Here is an 18,158-nt window from a genome sequence, read left to right as displayed (position 1 = left end):
CAACTGTCCTCAACAGCATGAGGAGCCCGACCATGCAGGACGATTGTCGGAGTTAAACAGGCTGTCTGTCCGCCTGGCACTATCATGCGCAAGAGCGACGAAAAACTTTCCCATCGAGCGGACGGATGGTCTTTCTTGACCTGGTATTGTGTGATGTTTCTCCAGCCTTTGCTGTTCTGTTGCGCCGATCGAGGCCTCCCTCTCCATTCATCGTAGAGAATTCTGGCAATAGACCATACTTTCATCTTGGACTGACGAAAAGCGCTTGAGCCGTTGGCATGAGACTCTGAACCTCACATGTCTTTACCCTCGAGGAGGAGAAAGACACGAGTGAGACAGACAACACGGGTCGAGGTCCACGGCGTCTCTTATATTGATTGCGAGGATCAAAGTAATGTAGTTGAAGGAGATTTTGATGACAGTCACCCGCCTGCGCTTACTGGAACGTTTTACGCGTCTGTTCCTTCGATATTACTGTACTGTGGTACTCCTTGTCCGGTCACTCTCCGTCATTCTGCACCGCACCGCAGCGCGCCAATACCGTGTACACAGCACGTACTGTGTACATTGAATCCTTCAATGGTCCCGGCGACAGGCGATGCCGCTCACGACCGTCGCCTGGGTACGGGCGACTCGGCGAATGTTTTGTCATAATCTCGTTAAAAGTACTGAAGTCTATACAGTATATTCACCCCCACACGATCATAATCATGCCCCTGGCCGGCCTTCGTAGGCAGCATGCCCAACCAGAAAAACAAGCCCGCCATGGTAAGAATGTTGCCATGGGTGTCTTGACAACGAGAAGACAACCCAGACATATTCATCCCGGAGCACATGCATGGCACATGGGCCTGAATCAGAAAGTCAAACACAGATCAGACCGCCCAGCGTTCCGATGCCTCTAATTTGCCTGCCCGACGAACATGCACTTTGTATGTGAACGTATCCTGTCTTATCATGTCTAGTCATGTCTCAATGTCGCACTCTGTCTTCTTTACCCCGATCTGCCGATCTGTGCTTTATATCTCCGTTGTGTTCGCTTCCCTGGTCTACCTCTAATACCTCATCATACCCATATACCCGGCGACGGCTTCCATTCGGATTGCTTTCTCCTCCGGCGTCTCCCGAGGAGAGACCGCCGGGGTTTTGCTCTTGCTGGCGTCCTTGCTGTCCTTGCTGCTCTTGCGTGGCAGAAGGGCCTTCAAGCTTGAGGTGGTTGACGTGCTGCGGACGGAGGCCGTCTCGACCATGGTTGACTTCTCGTTTGCTGAAGGCATCGTGTGAAACTGGAAGGTCAACGGGAAGGGACAAGGTAAGGTGTGCTGGTGTTGGTTATGGTGCTGGGTTGATAGATCGAGCGATGTACAGAGTACCCTGTTCCGGTCTATCCAGGTATGTTGGGAGTATTCTCTTCTTGGAGCCTCAGGTGCTGAATATCGAGCGCACGTGGGTGGCACGAAGCTAAGTAGACAGCAGGGAGTAAGTAAATGGTGGCCCGACTGCTGACGTGGTGAATGCAGTGTTCTGTGTTCAGCGCGATGCTCGAATCTGGTTTTGATGCTGTATCCGTTCTCAATGGAAGACAAACGAGCCTGGTTCTGAATCTGAGCCTCCAATTCCAGGCTCCCACGGCTGTTATATACCTCACCTTACCTACCTAACCTGTTCTGCTTTACCGTCCCTGGACTCTGAGTCCTCGATCCAGCTCCACTAGCCACTCTTTACTGTAAATGGTAGGTACCAAGTGACAGGACAGCGACTAGATGGTGGCCTTGGCCTCGGCCTCGATCCCCACTTCGACTCAAGCATTGCGAGCTTGCTTATACAAGCAGTGCCGATTCGTCTGGTTTCCTGCTTGCCTAATACTTGGCCTTGGACAAGCCTGGCCCGCTTGGCTGAAATGTTCCGACTCAACACTGTGGGGAAATGAACTCCAGGCTGAACGCATACTTTCGCGAGCGACTTCCAGGCAGCACCATATACGGCACCGCGTTTGGTCGCGAATATCCGCGGCCAATGAAACGGCAAGGCGCGTACAGTGTAGGCAATGGGAGTTTGCAACTGTGACTCTGCCCTGAGTGTGTATATCTGGCGCTCGCACGGTTCTTTCCTCTGCGGATGCACGAGGAGCTCAATGCGTATCTTGTGACTCATTCGCGGCAGGGTACGAGTACGAGCACGGGAGATTCCCCTAGCAACTGGGGTTCGTGGTGATAGCGACCGCCAAAGCGACGTCCAATGCAGGGCAGCGCAACCCAATGCAGTTCCAATGCACTACACCGGTCTAGTCAACGCGAGAGAGGTGCCCACTCGACGTCGCAGGGCGGATGGGATCAGCAGGATAGGATAGGTACAACTGGAAGGGAAGTATGTAGAAAAGCGTCACGGCCATTGGTTCCGGCGTACAGTAGCTAGTAGGGCACTGAGGGCGTCGGGAGCGGATACTGGGTCGAGGTTAAAGAGCCACGAGGCCGTGCTGAGGGATACGGGATACAAGCATACCGGTCAAGCTCTGTTCGGTAGGTGGGATGGTCTGACTCACTTACTGTACAGAGTAAGTAGTCTGCGTGATTAACGGAGTAAGTGCCTTGGCCTCGTGGCTGCCTGACTCGAGGATGGTCAAGATGACGTTCGTATTCGTGTTGCGACCTCGACACAGTTTTAGGATCCGACTGAGAGCCGATGAGCATTTAGCACCAACTTGCTCAACATGAGTCAGTACCTAGGATTGACCGCTTGACGAGTATGGAGCATTTCATGCGGAAGTCTCTTAATTTCTACCCTTCGTGCTTGTCCGCTTTCTCACGTGGAAGCCCTCTTTTGAAGGTTGCATGCCATGTTTGCGATGGAGATATGCAGTAGACCTACCTGCAGCACATTCGGGAGTTTAGCCAGTCCACTGTCTTCTGACCAAACGGTACTCAGTAAGACTCCTTCAACTCTTAAATCCAGAGCGACTGAACTGCAGACTACTAGATGGGTTCCTGATCCTGATCCTCGCGATGAAAGAACCGTGGCCTTACAGGGCCGTGTTTGAGAGAGGGCTCGTATTTGTATAATCAACCAATTCCCTTCTTACTGTGCATGTCAAGGCATCGATCTATTTGAATGTGTACACCTTGATCAATCTCCTCCGAATGCAAAGGATTTCCCGAAGCCAATGAAACACTTTTATCCGCAGCAGAAGAAGGAGGAGGAGGAGGTTAGGTCCCTACAGTCATATCAGCAGCTAGTATTTCATGCGCATTTGATCCATGATATCATACCACAAGCCCATGCAATGCCCACGCCTGTTATGTCTATGATTGTGACTTCAGCTTTTCCGTCAACTCAGGCACCTTCTCGAACAAGTCGCCCACAAGTCCCACGTCTGCGACCTGGAAAATCGGCGCATCGGCATCCTTGTTGATGCACGCTATGACCTTGCTGTCCTTCATGCCCGCCAGATGTTGAATCGCACCCGAAATGCCGGCCGCGAGGTATAACTGAGGCGCCACGTTCTTGCCCGTCTGCCCAACTTGGAGACTGTTGTCTGCAAAACCGCTGTCAACCGCAGCGCGGGAGGCACCGATTGCAGCGCCCAGCGCGTCCGCCAAGGGAGGGATGAGCCGGTCGAACTCCTCTTTTGATTTCAAGCCTCGTCCGCCCGAGACGACCTTCTCGGCTGACGCGAGTTCCGGTCTGTCAGACTTGGCCAGGCTCTCCGACACCCATTCCGTGGGTGACTCGGCTTTGGGGTCGACACCGTCTTCAACGGCCGCGGACCCACCTTCTGTCTCCGTGGGGGCAAAGGACGTCTGGCGTACGGTGAGGAGTTTCGTCGAGTCGGTGGATTTGACAGTGAGGATCGCGTTACCAGCGTAAATGGGGCGGACAAATGCTGCACAGATTAGCCTGTTGCAGGAGGATAAGAACGCTGCACCTACTGTCTTCGCCCTCGATATTCATCACATCCGAGATCTGTTGGACGTCCAACAAGGCCGCAACCCGCGGTAATAAACTCTTTCCAAAGGCCGAATGTGAAGCAATGACATGTGAATATCCGCCTTTCTTGATGTTTTCTACCAGCAGTGGTGCCCAGTTTTCCGGCAGACCCCTCTCGTAGGCTTCATTCTCCACGGCAATCACTTTCTCGAGTCCTTTGATTTTAGCTGCTTCTTGAGCGATGGTCTTTGCAGCTTTGCCGGCCACGAAGCCGTGCACCGAGCCTCCGAGCTCGGCCCCCGCGGTGACTGCACCCAAGGATCCGGTGTTGAGTTTTCCGTCCTTTTGTTCCAGAATCGCGAGCGTGGAGAGCAGTCGTGCGAGAAATGACGCTTGCGCAGGTGTCAGGAGGGGTCTCGGAGCCGTCTGCGCACGTACTGCCCGTAGGGCTGATTGTCGAGCTATTGGGAGCATCGTGCCTGCTGGATGCTCTCCACAGGAAATGGAGGAAAAGGAGAGGAGCAGACCGTGCAACTCACAGTTTGAATAGAAGCATCGAGTCCCACGGTCATGAATTCGGTATTGACGTCTTCGGTTGGTGGAATTCGCCGTAGCTTGAGCCTCGGGTTTTCCAGTTTATGCGAGTTTCTGCCGGCTCCGATCCCGGCCGTGGTTCCGAGTTAAGCACTCACGTGAGCACTCCAACATTTACACGTGATTTGGAGGATTTTCCTGTGTGACTGGGAGGGTTATCCGAAGGGTTGGCCAGACAGTGCCAAGGGCTGTAATGGGCCATACCCCCAATTGTACGATACCGTATTGTTTCCATAGGCATCCGTAACTATATAGCTGGGTCTCTGCTCAGACCCCTCTGGAATTCATCATGTCCTCCAATTGAGTCACACCTGGATTTTCCTGCACCCCTTGGAGACACGCTTGTACTGTTCACATTGGCCTTCCTCCACAGTGATGCGTCGACCGAGACATCGCTAATAGCAGTTAGACATACGGCCCGTTCAACGCCCCGACATACAGCGACTGCTTTCTTTTGTCGACCCAGTCCTTCAACACCTCTGAGATATCTATGTGACTCTTCTTCATCTGCCAGAACTCCGTCGGCAAGGACGAATCATCCCCTGTATCAACCTCCACTATCGCAGCGCGCAGAACAATATCCTGCCGCCGAGCTAAAGCCCACCGCCGCCCGCTCATGCTGATCCCATGCATCAACGTGTCGAAGATCGGCTCTCTGGGCTGACTCATCTTGCGGTACATGATGAGTTTGAACCGCGCAGCGAGAAAGAGCATCGTGCTCAGTAAGGGCGTGTTAAGCTCGAGGTCTGCGTCGCTGATGCTGCGGAGTGCCATTGCTATGTCTCCGCAAGCCTGGCTCGAACGCTGCAGGGGGACCTCATTGCATGTTGACCCTTCACCCTCAACCAATCGTGCATACAGGATGATGACGCTCGCATGTGAAAGGATGCTGGTGAGGACAAGGTTCGGGTCAAAGTCAATTAGGCCGTCAGCCAGCAGTGTATAGCTGCTAGGCGGCTGAGCTCGAACGTAGTTCATCAGGTTGTGGTATATCTCGTCGCATGTAGCCAATGCGCGCCCGTGGCCTTGGTCGTATCTCCCCTGCTCATGTTCGTACAGGAAGTTGTGCACAGGTTGTAGTCCTATTGCCGAAAGGTGTATATGACTCCGAAACGAGTCGCGGAGATCCGGCGTCGATACATATGCCACGCTAGACAGGTGGTCCATCACGGCAGCTGACACATCTCGCCATGATATGCCCAACGTCGAAACCGCATCGACCGCAAGCGATGCCCAAGTCAGTGGGACGGCAAGCTCTTCTCCAGTGTTTGTCCCGATAGCAGGCGGTCCGACTTGAGCAGGACTCTGTGTCTGCATCTGGTTCAGCAGTTTGCGGAATAAGCCGATGTTTTCGCAGATCCTTCGACAAACGGACATCAGACTGAAGGTGCTCGGCACGTTGTCCGACCCATAGTCCAAGATAGCTACTACTAAGAGCGCTTGGAGAGATTTCACCGACGCCTTCGAGAACGCTTCGTCTACCACCTGTGATCGGAGATATCGCGAGAGTCGATGCCGACCATGATAGCCCAGGCAGATAGCCTGACTTGAATATGCCAATTGGAGTGAAATAACAGCCTTAAGGACCAGATCATCGATATGTGTCAGAGGCACTGGAAGGGCATCCAGCGCACTTTGCAGATGTTGCCGGCTCATGATGGGCAGCCATGGCTGGGTCTCCTTGAACCAAAGGTCTACCAAAGTATGCAGGTAGGCATGTGGCAAGGTCATCAAGTCTGCAACAGCGGCATCTGACTGTGGGTGGCTGTGACCCTGATGCGCCCGCTGGTGGCTGGACACTGGCGAAGTCTGGGAGACCGAGGCCTGAGCTGGGGAAGGGCAGATGGATGTCGATTGTGCCATAACAGGAGTAGCAAGTGTAGGGCTAAGGAGTGCCTCTGGGGCTGCCATAAATGGCGTTCTACGTTCATGCTTGAACCTCTCGACGTCTCGCTCCAAGGCATCTTTGCACAGTTAGACGAGGTGAGCGGGAAATCGAGGTCTCTATGACATACCTATGCGATTCTCCAGTTGAGTCACATAGCCAGCTCGAAGACCGCGCTTCTTCGTTTTGGTCACATATTGGCAACGCGCTTTGGCTTTGACGCAGAACGAGCAATTGGGCAGTTGACGGTCACATTTCGTCTTCCTTTGTCGACACAGGTAGCACCTAGACCATTATGTCAGTGAGCACGTAGGCAACGGTCGACAGTGGCACTCACACTGTGGAGCTTCTATGCTCTGAAGCAGAAGTTTCCGGGCTTTCGCTGCGCATGTTGGTTCCGCAGACACAAAGGCAAGAAGAGATTCCTGAAATTCAATATGAATGAGTATTCCTTGTATCAGGCGAAAGGTCATCGGCGGGAGAAGGGCCGACTACCCTTTTTGGGTGACTTTCCCGCCCATCCAACCGGCGTAACTTGGCCCGATGCATCTCGATTCCCATGTGGCCTTGCTTCGTGGACTGATATGATTGAGCCATGTATAACACGCCGGGTGTGCTGCAAGAATGGCGTTTTCCAAGAGTGAGAAGACTTGGTCAGATCTCGCGGGTGTCTCACACAACAATACAAGAAACAGCGGTCGAGCATTATGGCCTTATCAGTATGCAAGTCGTTCCGGACCACAGGATCAAATAGCTGACCAAGCAGAACCCGTCAGTCTTTCTATATGGCCCTGGAAAGGCACGGATTGAAGACACGCCAGAGCCAAAGATAACTGATCCGACCGATGCTATAGTCAGAGTCAAATTCGTGGGAGTCTGTGGGAGTGATGTATGTAGCGGGCCCTCGTATTGTCGTCACGGCACGTGAAACTGATATCCTCCAGGTCCATTTCTGGAATCACGGCGGGCTCAATGGGAAATTTGTCTCGGAGTCACAACCCTTGGTGATGGGCCATGAATGCTCAGGAGTTATCTACGCTGTCGGCTCATCCATCAAACATCTGAAGCCCGGCGACAATGTTGCGATCGAACCCGGCCAACCATGTCGGGCATGTGACAGGTGCAAGGAAGGGCTATACAACCTCTGCCCTGAAATGAAGTTTGCGGCCTGTCCTCCGGATACGCCAGGATGCTTGACGAGATTCTTCAAGATTCCAGCCGACTTCTGCTACAAGTTGCCCCCAGGGGTTAGTCTGCAGGAAGGCGTCCTGGCAGAGCCCCTTGCGGTGGCAGCCCATGCGGTGCGGATGATAGGACTCAGACCCGGCCAGAATCTGGTGATCTTTGGTGCTGGCACGATTGGTCTCATGTGCGGTGCGGTTGCGCGAATCTTCGGAGCCAAGAAGATTGTGTCGGTGGATCTCCTAGATCACAAGCTGGAATTCGCAAAGGGGTTCAGCAAGTCGACGACGTTCAAGCCAGAGTCGAGTGCTTCACCGGAAGAGAACGCAGCTCGGTTGATACGAGAAAACGAACTGGGCTTGGGAGCAGATGCCGTGATCGAGGCCACAGGAGCCGAAAGCTCCATCATCACCGCCATACACGTTCTCCGACCCGGGGGCCACTGTGTGCAAACAGGGCTCGGAAAGCCAGTGATCAACTTCCCGATTTTGGCAATGAGTGAGAAAGAGTTGCACATGCACGGAGCTTTCAGGTATAACCAAGGAGACTTCAAGGTCGCCATGGATGTCCTTGAAGCTGGAAACTTCCCCCTCAAAAGGCTGATCTCGAATATTTTTGAATTTGAGCAAGCGACAGACGCGTGGGAAGCAACCAAACAGGGGAGGGGTATCAAGAATATGATTCGAGGCTATGGATATAGAGATCCCGCCAGAATTAGCCATTTGTGATATCAACAACTTTGACTCGGCTCCACGCCTCGCAATCATCGCAGACAATTACTGCGCAAGCGAGCGGTCGACATAATATGGCAAATGCAGCTGGAAAGGTCGTCCCGACATAAAGCTGATAGTGTACAATCTGCATGACGAAGGAAGGCAGGTTTTCAATGCTGGCTCCATTCGATGGTGTTCAAGTCAATTCCTTCTTGGACAAGCTCCCACAACGGGCTGAGCTCTCTCAAGAAGGTGACCCGCTCCTTGACGGCTTTCAAGACATAGTCGATCTCGCTGGTCGTGGTGAAACGCCCAATGCCGAAGCGGATGCTACTGTGGGCACTTTCGTCGCTGTTTCCAAGAGCCCGAAGGACATAGCTAGGCTCCAATGATGCAGATGTACAGGCACTCCCGGAAGACAGGGCGATGTCTTTAAGCGCCATTAGAAGAGACTCGCCTTCGACGTAGGCGAAGGAGACGTTGACACAGCCGGGATAACGCCGCTCAGGGTCGCCGTTCATCGAGGTATGCTCCAAGGAAAGCAGGCCATCGGTGAGTCTTTTAGAAAGAGCATTGATGCGCTTGGTGTCGTACTGTAAAGTTGCAAAGTCAGCAAGATTTCTAAAGCAGACAACCTCGGAAGACAAAGAACAATCGGATCCAATCATAACCCCTGCTATGATAATCAATGCTGTGACATCGTCCTTGAAGCCACATGCTCAGAAAGCCATGCATGTTAAATAAAGCGTATAATCATGAAAGAAAGCGTTCGAGAAGACGCAGAATAGGACTTACCGGCATCTCTTCTTTGGCAATGCGGCACGCCTCTCCGAATCCGACAACCAGATGGGGAGCAAGTGTGCCACTGCGGAGACCTCGCTCCTGACCTCCGCCACTGATGATGGGGTCGATTCTGACGCGAGGTCGTCTTCTAACGTAGCAGGCACCAATACCCTTAGGGCCGTAAATTTTATGGCTGGAAATTGACATCAAATCCACGTTCCAGGCGTTAACATCAATAGGGATCTTGCCGACAGCCTGGGCGCCGTCGGTGTGGAAATATACCTTCTTTGACCGGCAAAGCTGGCCAATTTCTTTCATGGGCTGAATGACGCCGATTTCGTTGTTGACGGTCATGATGCTGACGAGGGCGGTCTCAGGCCTAATGGCCTCTTCCAGTTGCTGCAAGCTGATCAAGCCGTTTGAGTCGACTGGAAGATATGTGACTTCAAACCCCTCGTCTTGTAGGTGGCGACAGCTGTCCAAGACACATTTATGCTCTGTCTGGCTGGTGATGATGTGTCTCTTCTTGCCTGACCTGCCGAAAAACCTGGCGACGCCCTTGATGCTCATATTATTGCTTTCAGTCGCGCCACTGGTGAAGATGATTTCTTTTGGATCAGCACCAATGAGCTTGGCGACATGTTCTCTTGCCTGTTCCGCAGCTTTCTCGCTCTCCCACCCGTAAGCATGTGTCCGTGAATGGGGATTGCCGTACAGGCCAGTAAGGAAGGGTAGCATGGCGTCGAGGACTCTGGGGTCGACAGGTGTAGTAGCCTGGGCATCGAGATAGATGGGACGAGTACCCTGGTCCATGACTGTGGCTTGCTTCAAAATCCCAGCAGATGGACTCATCATTGTGTCGGCACTCATATTGGTTCCCGGGACGTTGACGTCTGAGGGAGCATTGCCGCTCTGTTGAATAAATTTCTTCTGGTCTGCTTTGATGGCTGCATCGATGTCGGAGACCTGGGCATTTGATGGCTTCGACTCGGAGACATAGTGGCGACGCGGAGTTGCGATGGAAGCAGCTCGCAAATGCGACGAAGGAAGAGATGGTGATGAAGTAAGCCTTCGAGCACAGGCTCTCGATGCCTGTCTCATCATAGACGAAGCAGGACCAGACATTATGAATATATCTCAGGCCAGCTGAATCTCGTGGGTTGCAATCGATGGTGAGGCGAGGATGATGAAAATGTGACAACCACAGCTATTACTGTAGATGGAGTGATTCGATCTGATTAGATTAGTGAGCTCGGGCGACCTTCCAGCCGAACTGGGGTCCGGGCTTCGGCATCGAAGCACCCGCGCCCTCCAAGTAAATGCGGTAAGACAAGCTACTGTGCGAAGTACATACTGTACCTAGCAAGGGTACGTAGTTAAACTGCAGGATAGGTAAGCACCGCCCAGTCAGCAATCACCCGGGCCACCCAGGCATCCCCTGGCCCTTAACTGCAGTCTCTCAATGCAGCTTCAATAGACACATCCTGTAGGTATCTTTCAGTCGCACCCTCTGCACAGGTTTCAATTCTGTCTTCACCCCTCTCGTTGAGACTTCACAAAGTAGAGAAACCAAGGTGTCTTGAGCCGCCTTTCATCTTCCTTACCCACAGCCACACAGCAGACGTGCTGCGTCATTGATTTGTTGTCGCCGAGGCCGTGCCCAGCGAAAGTGTCCCGCATCCTCCGAGAGCAAACGGCCCCTCTACTCGATTCCTCCACCACCGCCGTCTCTCCCGCTTAGGCACCAGGAAATCCACAGTGTACACAGCTGTACCTCTGCGCTGTAACCATTCCTTCCGCCACCCTCCGGCGCATTTTCGAGGTTACCGCGAGCTGGCCGAGAGCGAAGAGTCAATCTGGCCAGTATGAGTTTGAAAGGTGTAGGCAAGAGCATTACCCGGGCGCCTCAATCGTTCAAGCAGCGCTTCAATATTGGCGAGAACACGAAAGACGCCGTCTATATCGATGCAGAGCGACGGTTTCAAGAGCTCGAAAAGGAAACTAAGAAGCTGCATGATGAGTCGAAGAAGTACTTCGAGGCCATTAATGGTATGGCATGGGCCACACAATGGTAACATACTGTCAGGCTGACTGTCATAGGCATGCTGAACCACCAAATCGAGTTCTCAAAGGCCATTCAGGAGATTTACAAACCCATATCTGGGCGCGTCTCAGACCCGAACTCCCTGATTCCCGAAGGCAATCCGGAAGGCATTCGAGCCTGTGAAGAATATGAGGCCATCGTGCGGGAGTTGCAGGCAACACTACAGCCTGAGTTGGAAATGATCGAACAGCGGGTAATAGCACCTGCCGACCAATTGCTCGAGGTCATCAAAGTCATCCGCAAGGTCAACACCAAGCGAGATCACAAACAGCTGGATTACGACCGTCACCGGACGACTCTGAAGAAGCTGCAAGATAAAAAGGAAAAAACGCTGAAGGACGAAAAGGCTCTTTTCAAAGCAGAAAATGACGTCGAACAAGCCACCCAGGACTTCGAATACTTCAACAACCTGCTGAAAGACGAACTACCCAAACTCTTCGCCCTAGAAGCCGAGTTTATTCGCCCACTCTTCCAGTCGTTCTATTACATGCAACTCAACGTCTTCTACACCCTCCACGAAAAGATGCAAGGCATCAACATCGGCTACTTCAACTTGACTCTGGATATTGAAGAGGCCTTTGAAATGAAGCGTGGCGATGTCCAGGAACGGGCAGAGGCTCTCTCAATCGTCCATTTCAAGACTGCGGGAGGAATGAAACCCCGTGGCGTCTCAAAATACGCCTCCTACGGCTCTAAGGGCAAAGAGGCAGAGGCAAATAGCAGCCTGAAATCTCCATACGGCAGTCGGAGGACGGCCAACCCTGAGGACGGCGTTGCCAATCCACCTCCGCCATACTCTCCCAGCGGTTCAGCAAGTGCACCCCACAGCCCTGCTATTGGTAGCCCTGCGCTCGGAAGCCCGGCCTTGGGCGCGGCGATTGCAGCCAAGGGAAAGCCTCCACCACCGAAGCCAAAACCCAGCCGTCTAAGCGGCATTCCGGCCGCCGAGACTTGTACAGCTTTGTACGACTACGAAGCGCAGGCGGAGGGAGATCTCAGTTTCCTTACTGGGGAAGTCATCGAGATCGTGCACAGGACGTCAAACGAAAACGAATGGTGGACGGGGAAGGTCAACGGGCGACAAGGACAATTTCCCGGTAAGTCGAGCTTGCATGCCTATATTCTCTATTGGGCTTTTGTCTTTGCACAAATGGCTGATGGGGCCAAACAGGAAACTACGTGCGCATGAATTAGAAGCCGGAGCACGCACCTTGGACATACATGTGACACATAACCCTCGACATACGCCTGACGTCGCCCACGCGCATACCTCCAAGCGTGTTATTTTCTGCACAGAGGACTGCCAGACCACGAACGGACCCACGCCTGGTACGGTGCTCGAAAGACCCGAATTATTGGATGTTGATACGATCCCCGAGCAGAGCTGATCTGTCCGGCCCGTGGAAAGTAGACGGTGAGCACGGCTGAAACCCACGATCCCGCATGGTATCGGACTGCTGGTAGGGCATCGGCGGGACTTTTGGATAGAATATATGGTCGGGAAGGGAAGTACATTACGTACCTATATGAGATGGTTAGGATGTTTATATAAACCCACAACCTCTTGGGCTTGAGTCTTTTGTTGCTTTGCAACCGCCCCGGAACTTCGCACGGCCTCAGTCTTACATTTTTCGAACCCGGTATTCCATGCAGCCCAGCCCAAGCAGTCCATGTGCCAGGTGTCATCTCCACGGTGACGTCTTCCACGTGGGGACTATAGATGAGGTAGGTGAGGTGGTTGACTGGTTCAGTCCACACAAGATACGGTGTCCGCGATGAAGTCGTCTGCTTTCCCATGCCTTTCTTCGATCAGAGATGTATTATATATGGCAAATCTTATCGCCTTGCCTTCATTCGGACAGTACAGTGCTTTCATTATGTATTGCGTGTCCATAGCGGTCCTCGTATCCAACCTGCACGGAGTACCACAGTCGCAGTACCAGATGCTGGATACCAGATACCAGATACCAGATACCAGATACCAGATACCAAATACCGCCCACCACCCGATACATCGGTCGTATGTGAAGAGCCCAGCTAGGACTCGCGATATCGACCGTTGCTCGAGATACGATATCTGTAGATCACGACCCGGGATACAGGGTACTCATCGTACCTAGGTATGGAACCACTGACTACTTACTACCTGAGATATCCACATATCTCTGCATCCCGCACCTGTATCTGGACCGATATCTTTGGTCATACTCCGTCGTGACTTGGTGAGTACTGAAAAGAAATACCACCCTGGATTACATAGCATACAGCAGAATATAGAATCGTGACGTTTAGCGAGTGGAAGGAAAGACGGCCGCGAAAGTCTTGTAACACGTAATTAACGGATCACGAATCACTAACCGTGGCTGTCGAGGCCGGAAATACAATGTATGCCACAGCTAGAGCCACATACAAGGCAAGGCAAGGAATGATGGATGGAACGATGGAAGCCAGATATGTTGTTTCTATCGCTCTCTCTTCACAGTCAAGCCATAGCAAGGTATGATGAACAGAACGATGGAAGCCAGGTCTGCTGTTTCTATCTCCGGCTTCGTTTCCTCTCCCTATTTGCTGCGTTCGTGCCCTGCCATTGTGTTCACCTTTCCCCTCTTCTCTTGCAGCCCCGTCCTCGCGAAGACATACGCGTACATAAAGCGCTCATCGTAACCAAAAGCCTTTGTTGATCGCTAGGTACGCGGCATTCTCGCGCCAGGTCGTGCGTGTGCTTGTGCGTGCGTGTGTTGAAGGAGGTATTCTGGCCTTTCGTTTTCCTTTCCCCTTGTCTTTCCCTCTGCCATGCTCCTCGTCAAGCCTGTTGTCCTGCTGATCGCCAGATGCGTCCGTCGGGTCGACTGGTCCGGGGAAGCGATCGGATCTTTGTATTTGGTTGACGGATTCGGGCGGAGATGATGATGGCGGATCAAGGCCCAGGGCCTGGGCTGTGGCATCTCCTTGGGGCGGGATTGAAAGATTTGGCTCCGGTCTGTCCTCGACGGCTGTGGAAAGCCTCGGAGTCGCGTTCAAGCGAGCGTGGGCATGGGCGTGGCCTCGGGCGTCATCGGTTTTGGAGTCCGGCCTGAGCCCAAGATTGTATGCTTCCACTGGTGTTGCTGGTGCTGCTCCACCCTCGAGCTTCAGCCGCTTGGGTCGTTCGGCTAGACCTGGACCCGCAAGCCGCTGGGATTCCTCTTTCCCCAGGCGTGGGATATCATATTTGACAGCCGGTGGCGCATGGACGATGCCGCCGGTCTTCCGCTTCCTCTCTAGCTGTGGCATCGCGAACGTGCCGTCCAGCCGCCTCATGCCTGTAAATCCGAAGGTAGGATCGAATGAGATGAAGACGAGAGCTCGTTCAGATGACCCAAGCTCCCGCGGCGGACCGACCATGTAGATGATGCCTTCGTCGCCGAGAATCGCTCTAACCTCGCCAGCCCTGCCGTCGGGGCAGAGAACGTCAAATAACTCTTGTGGTGCATCATCCGGCGGCCACAGATGTACGCTGCTGGGCGAGAACATACGCTCACTGTCCTCCAGCTCCTGGTCCTCACGGTCTTTAATCCGCGGCCGTATCATCAGAGCCGTTGGACACAGTGCCCTCTGATCCCGGACGAGCGGACTGAGCTCCTGTCTGCTGACCACACGGAGACGGATGCGTTGCCGTGGCCGCCAATCCCCTTCGGGGACGAACTCGTCCGTTACGAGGTCGACAAAACACTGTGTATTGAAGCTGTACCCATTCCATTTCGTCTTGGCCCGAATGTACTCCTTGACGGTCTGCTCGTTGACGGCCGGAAACTCCGGATGAACGAACCGGTTGATCCGCACCCCCGGGTCCTCGTACCTGCTATTACTGGTCTCGTCAAGAGTGCTAATCAGGCGGTCCTCCGTCGGCGGATGGCGCATGCCTTCTTTGAGATCCTTGAGCCGGATCCGGTCCAGGGACTGCGTGTAGTAAGTTCGAATAGACCTACTACCCCCGTTGGCCCACTCCTTTCTGCACTCGACGATCAACAACTCGCCAGTGCGTTGATCGATCTGAAATCCGAGGTCCGTCCAAGCGTCGTTGATAGGTCCCTCGAGGTGTTGTCGCCGCCAAATGACCTTGATGATCAGCTCGGGCTGTGGGTCGTCCACCCGGAATTTGACCACGTGGAAATAGCTTGTCCAGTCCACCTCCTCGCTTTCCAGACTCGTTTGGTTCGTCACGGCGTAGAAATCGTCCTGGTGGATAGTGAAACATGCCGTAGAGCCTATCTCGGAGCCGTAAAACCCCTGCAGCTGCAACGGTTCTGCGTGGACAGGCTCGGCCGTGTCGAGATGGAAGGCCTGCAACAACCATTCGTGGTGGCCATGGCTGCCAGTCGCAGAGTGAGAGCCCATGACAAAGTACTTTTTCGAATGCCTCACGAAGAGCTTGTTGTTTGACCGGATGCGCGCGCACAAACGGACACGAGGATGCAGACCATGGGTCGGAGAGCCACTCGCCGGCGTGCTGTCAGACACGTCGATGGCGAAGACATATTGGCCAAACGCGCTAAAGTCACAGTGCAGAACCGTTATGTCATGAGCATAGCCTAGCACTTCCATCGAGTGGAGGGAGCCGAGATCTAGCAGTCCCACTTGCAGTTGGGTGACGGCGATGTGATTGACAAGAACACGGCCCTCGAACACCTTCTCCGTGGCTCTCTGATGATTGAAATTGAGAATCCGGAGGTTGCCACCTGCTGTATAGCACAGCATACCCGCGTTATAGGCGAAAGTCGAGGCATATGCTATAATCGAGGCCGAGTATGGCAACGCTTGTTGTAAAGCAGAGTGGCACTGATGGATGCGACCCAGGGTCTGCCTCTGATCAGCGTGTGACGGTGACTGCGCGAGCTGCACCCAAGGATGTCGTGGGAAGGTGGCCTGGCGTTCCGTGTCAGTATGGGGATCTCGATTAAGGCGGCACAGCAGACCTGTAAGACGATCCTGGCCGAGTGTTCATTCTGAAGATGGCGATAAAGCGGCTTGCAGGACCTGGCAAGACTCTCGTAGGAGCGGATATCTAGTCGTTTAGCAACCTGATACACGACGTCAAAGGGGAGTAATTCAAGCCCAGTGAACATGCCCAACAACGAGACGAGATGGGGCTTGCGGTCGACGAGCAGACCGAAACGTGACGGGCCGGTATGGCACATAGCATGGTTGAAGCGAAGTATAGGCGTTCACAGAAGGGCCATTGCAAGAGCTGTCACAGTGCACCATGAGCAAAAGGCAATCAAGGCAGGGCTGGGCAGCCCATATAGACTTCGTTTCTACCATCCGGAGTGACAGAGGTCAGGCTGGCCACGAGGGAACATGGGAGGAGGGAGCGACCGAGCCGACCAGCGAGCAGAGCCGCATGGTCATCTTCGAAAGCAAGCGGAGCCATGAAGGGGCAAGGCTAGTCTGTGACAGACATGTAGAGTAACTTTCAAAATCGGGTGGTACCGATGAAGATGACCAGGTGGTTGGAGAGAAACCAAGGGGGAGGGAGGATCAGACAAGGAGCGGGAATGGCAGGGCCCCCGTTTTGAGCCTCATCGCCTGCCTGGGCCAAGGACGAAGTCTATGCAAGTCCGAGGAACCCCGGTCGTAGCTAGTCTGCTGCCACGGCTGTGTACGATGTACCGGGTACACCTCACAGGCTGCCCCTTGCACCAGGCCTGACAGACAAGCCGGACAGACGCCAGGCATCTTCGCTGCGTCTTGCAGCCACGACCAGCGCACCTGTCACCCGCCACGTGATGCGGTGCGACGGGGCGTGAGCGTCGCTTGATCTACCTGTAGCATTGCTCCAGGCTCGGAGCAGGGAACCGTGGACGAGTTATAAATCCTTGCTGGTTCCCCAGTGTGCAACACTCGTGTGCTCAGCCTCCTTCTTCTCATCTGTGCCCAAGGAATTCTACTGCACTGCCTCTCTCTGCCTCAAGACAAGCTGGGATTCTGGGAATCTTTTGCCTGCCTCGTAAGGCAATCTTGCATATCCTGGGTGAGCACGCACAGTCAGTGTGGCCGCACGTCTCGTAATGTCCCGCCTCGCCCACAACCACTAGCACCATGTTGACTTGCCGTGCATCCTGGACGGGTTTCTGAGCAACTTTCGCCTCGAATTGCGTGTCAACTGGAGCACTCGGATGCCGTTGCTACCCCGCTATATCGGCTTTTGGCTTCCAACCGGGTCCCAAGGAACGTCAGGCGGCAGCTTCAGTAACTCAATCCCACGATATTCATGACCGAGCTTTACGCAAAGAATGAGGTGTCTGGCTGAGACAGCAGGGCTGGACTCGACGCGCCCTGTCGCATGGCGCCACTTGGCTTATTCATTTCCAGGTGAGGCTGCCAATCTGCGTCATGAGGGTTATTGCTCCTCCAAGGGGGCAGTGAATCGACCTTCAGTGCATGGCTCCACGCTGGGATTCGTGAAAGCTGTTGTCGTCCTCGGATGGACATCAAGTCCGGTACAGCTCGCTTAAGCAACAAGTCGAACTAGTACTGGCGGAATACGCGTCTCCATGCAGCTTCGGACCCGGCTAAAGAGGCTTTCTGGCTTAGCAGACGCAGCTATCGTGAAGACATTGCATCGTGTCTGCGCCTTGCCACTATGGAAGGTATGTGCAAAGTCCGGGATATTAAATCCCAAGTCGTGTAATTGGTTCTTGCAGGAGAAAAGCCTGCACATGGCCCAGAACAGGTAAAGCACGACTTCTGTGGTTCTTCAGAGAAACAGTCTACACATGGCCTCATGTGTCTTGCAAGTCATGGGTGACTTGTTCCGGCGACGCCGTCATTGACACGTCTCGCAAAGACTCGGCCCTGTAAAGCCAGAGGGCAAAGGAGCCACGGCCGAATGGGGCCTTTACAACGCAGCTTCAATCAAGGTCTGATTGACACCTGCAACGACGGGGCACGACAGCGGGCTGCAGTTGGTGAAAATAGCGGCGAGTTAGCAAGG

General features: G+C 53.7%; 7 protein-coding genes across 7 annotated transcripts; 2 read left to right on the top strand and 5 right to left on the bottom strand.

Annotated features, from left to right (window-relative positions):
• Positions 1-1,055: 1,055 nt before the first annotated feature.
• Positions 1,056-1,277, bottom strand: A1O7_10142 (uncharacterized protein; the record flags this gene model as incomplete). Its single annotated transcript, XM_007764126.1, has 1 exon — positions 1,056-1,277. The coding sequence occupies one exon, from the start codon at positions 1,275-1,277 to the stop codon at positions 1,056-1,058; it is 222 nt and encodes a 73-aa protein (XP_007762316.1).
• Positions 1,278-3,299: 2,022 nt separating this feature from the next.
• A1O7_10141 (electron transfer flavoprotein alpha subunit) lies at positions 3,300-4,398 on the bottom strand (the record flags this gene model as incomplete). The annotated part of the gene is made up of 2 exons (XM_007764125.1): positions 3,300-3,880; positions 3,927-4,398. 2 exons carry the CDS (start codon positions 4,396-4,398, stop codon positions 3,300-3,302), a joined length of 1,053 nt encoding a protein of 350 aa, XP_007762315.1.
• A 525-nt stretch (positions 4,399-4,923) lies between these two features.
• A1O7_10140 (uncharacterized protein) lies at positions 4,924-6,429 on the bottom strand (the record flags this gene model as incomplete). The annotated part of the gene is made up of 1 exon (XM_007764124.1): positions 4,924-6,429. The coding sequence occupies one exon, from the start codon at positions 6,427-6,429 to the stop codon at positions 4,924-4,926; it is 1,506 nt and encodes a 501-aa protein (XP_007762314.1).
• Positions 6,430-7,110: 681 nt separating this feature from the next.
• On the top strand, positions 7,111-8,313 carry A1O7_10139 (L-iditol 2-dehydrogenase; the record flags this gene model as incomplete). Its single annotated transcript, XM_007764123.1, has 3 exons — positions 7,111-7,122; positions 7,170-7,292; positions 7,348-8,313. The coding sequence occupies 3 exons, from the start codon at positions 7,111-7,113 to the stop codon at positions 8,311-8,313; spliced, it is 1,101 nt and encodes a 366-aa protein (XP_007762313.1).
• A 155-nt stretch (positions 8,314-8,468) lies between these two features.
• On the bottom strand, positions 8,469-10,206 carry A1O7_10138 (cysteine desulfurase; the record flags this gene model as incomplete). Its single annotated transcript, XM_007764122.1, has 2 exons — positions 8,469-8,891; positions 9,094-10,206. The coding sequence occupies 2 exons, from the start codon at positions 10,204-10,206 to the stop codon at positions 8,469-8,471; spliced, it is 1,536 nt and encodes a 511-aa protein (XP_007762312.1).
• Positions 10,207-10,946: 740 nt separating this feature from the next.
• On the top strand, positions 10,947-12,374 carry A1O7_10137 (uncharacterized protein; the record flags this gene model as incomplete). The annotated part of the gene is made up of 2 exons (XM_007764121.1): positions 10,947-11,130; positions 11,182-12,374. 2 exons carry the CDS (start codon positions 10,947-10,949, stop codon positions 12,372-12,374), a joined length of 1,377 nt encoding a protein of 458 aa, XP_007762311.1.
• Positions 12,375-13,840: 1,466 nt separating this feature from the next.
• A1O7_10136 (uncharacterized protein) lies at positions 13,841-16,362 on the bottom strand (the record flags this gene model as incomplete). Its single annotated transcript, XM_007764120.1, has 2 exons — positions 13,841-16,090; positions 16,141-16,362. 2 exons carry the CDS (start codon positions 16,360-16,362, stop codon positions 13,841-13,843), a joined length of 2,472 nt encoding a protein of 823 aa, XP_007762310.1.
• Positions 16,363-18,158: the final 1,796 nt, after the last annotated feature.

Source organism: Cladophialophora yegresii (genome assembly GCF_000585515.1).
Source record: "Cladophialophora yegresii CBS 114405 chromosome Unknown aczIN-supercont1.7, whole genome shotgun sequence".
Classification (NCBI taxonomy): domain Eukaryota; kingdom Fungi; phylum Ascomycota; class Eurotiomycetes; order Chaetothyriales; family Herpotrichiellaceae; genus Cladophialophora; species Cladophialophora yegresii.
The sequence above is the reverse complement of the archived record's forward strand: the minus strand, read 5'-3'. Positions and strand labels throughout refer to the sequence as shown.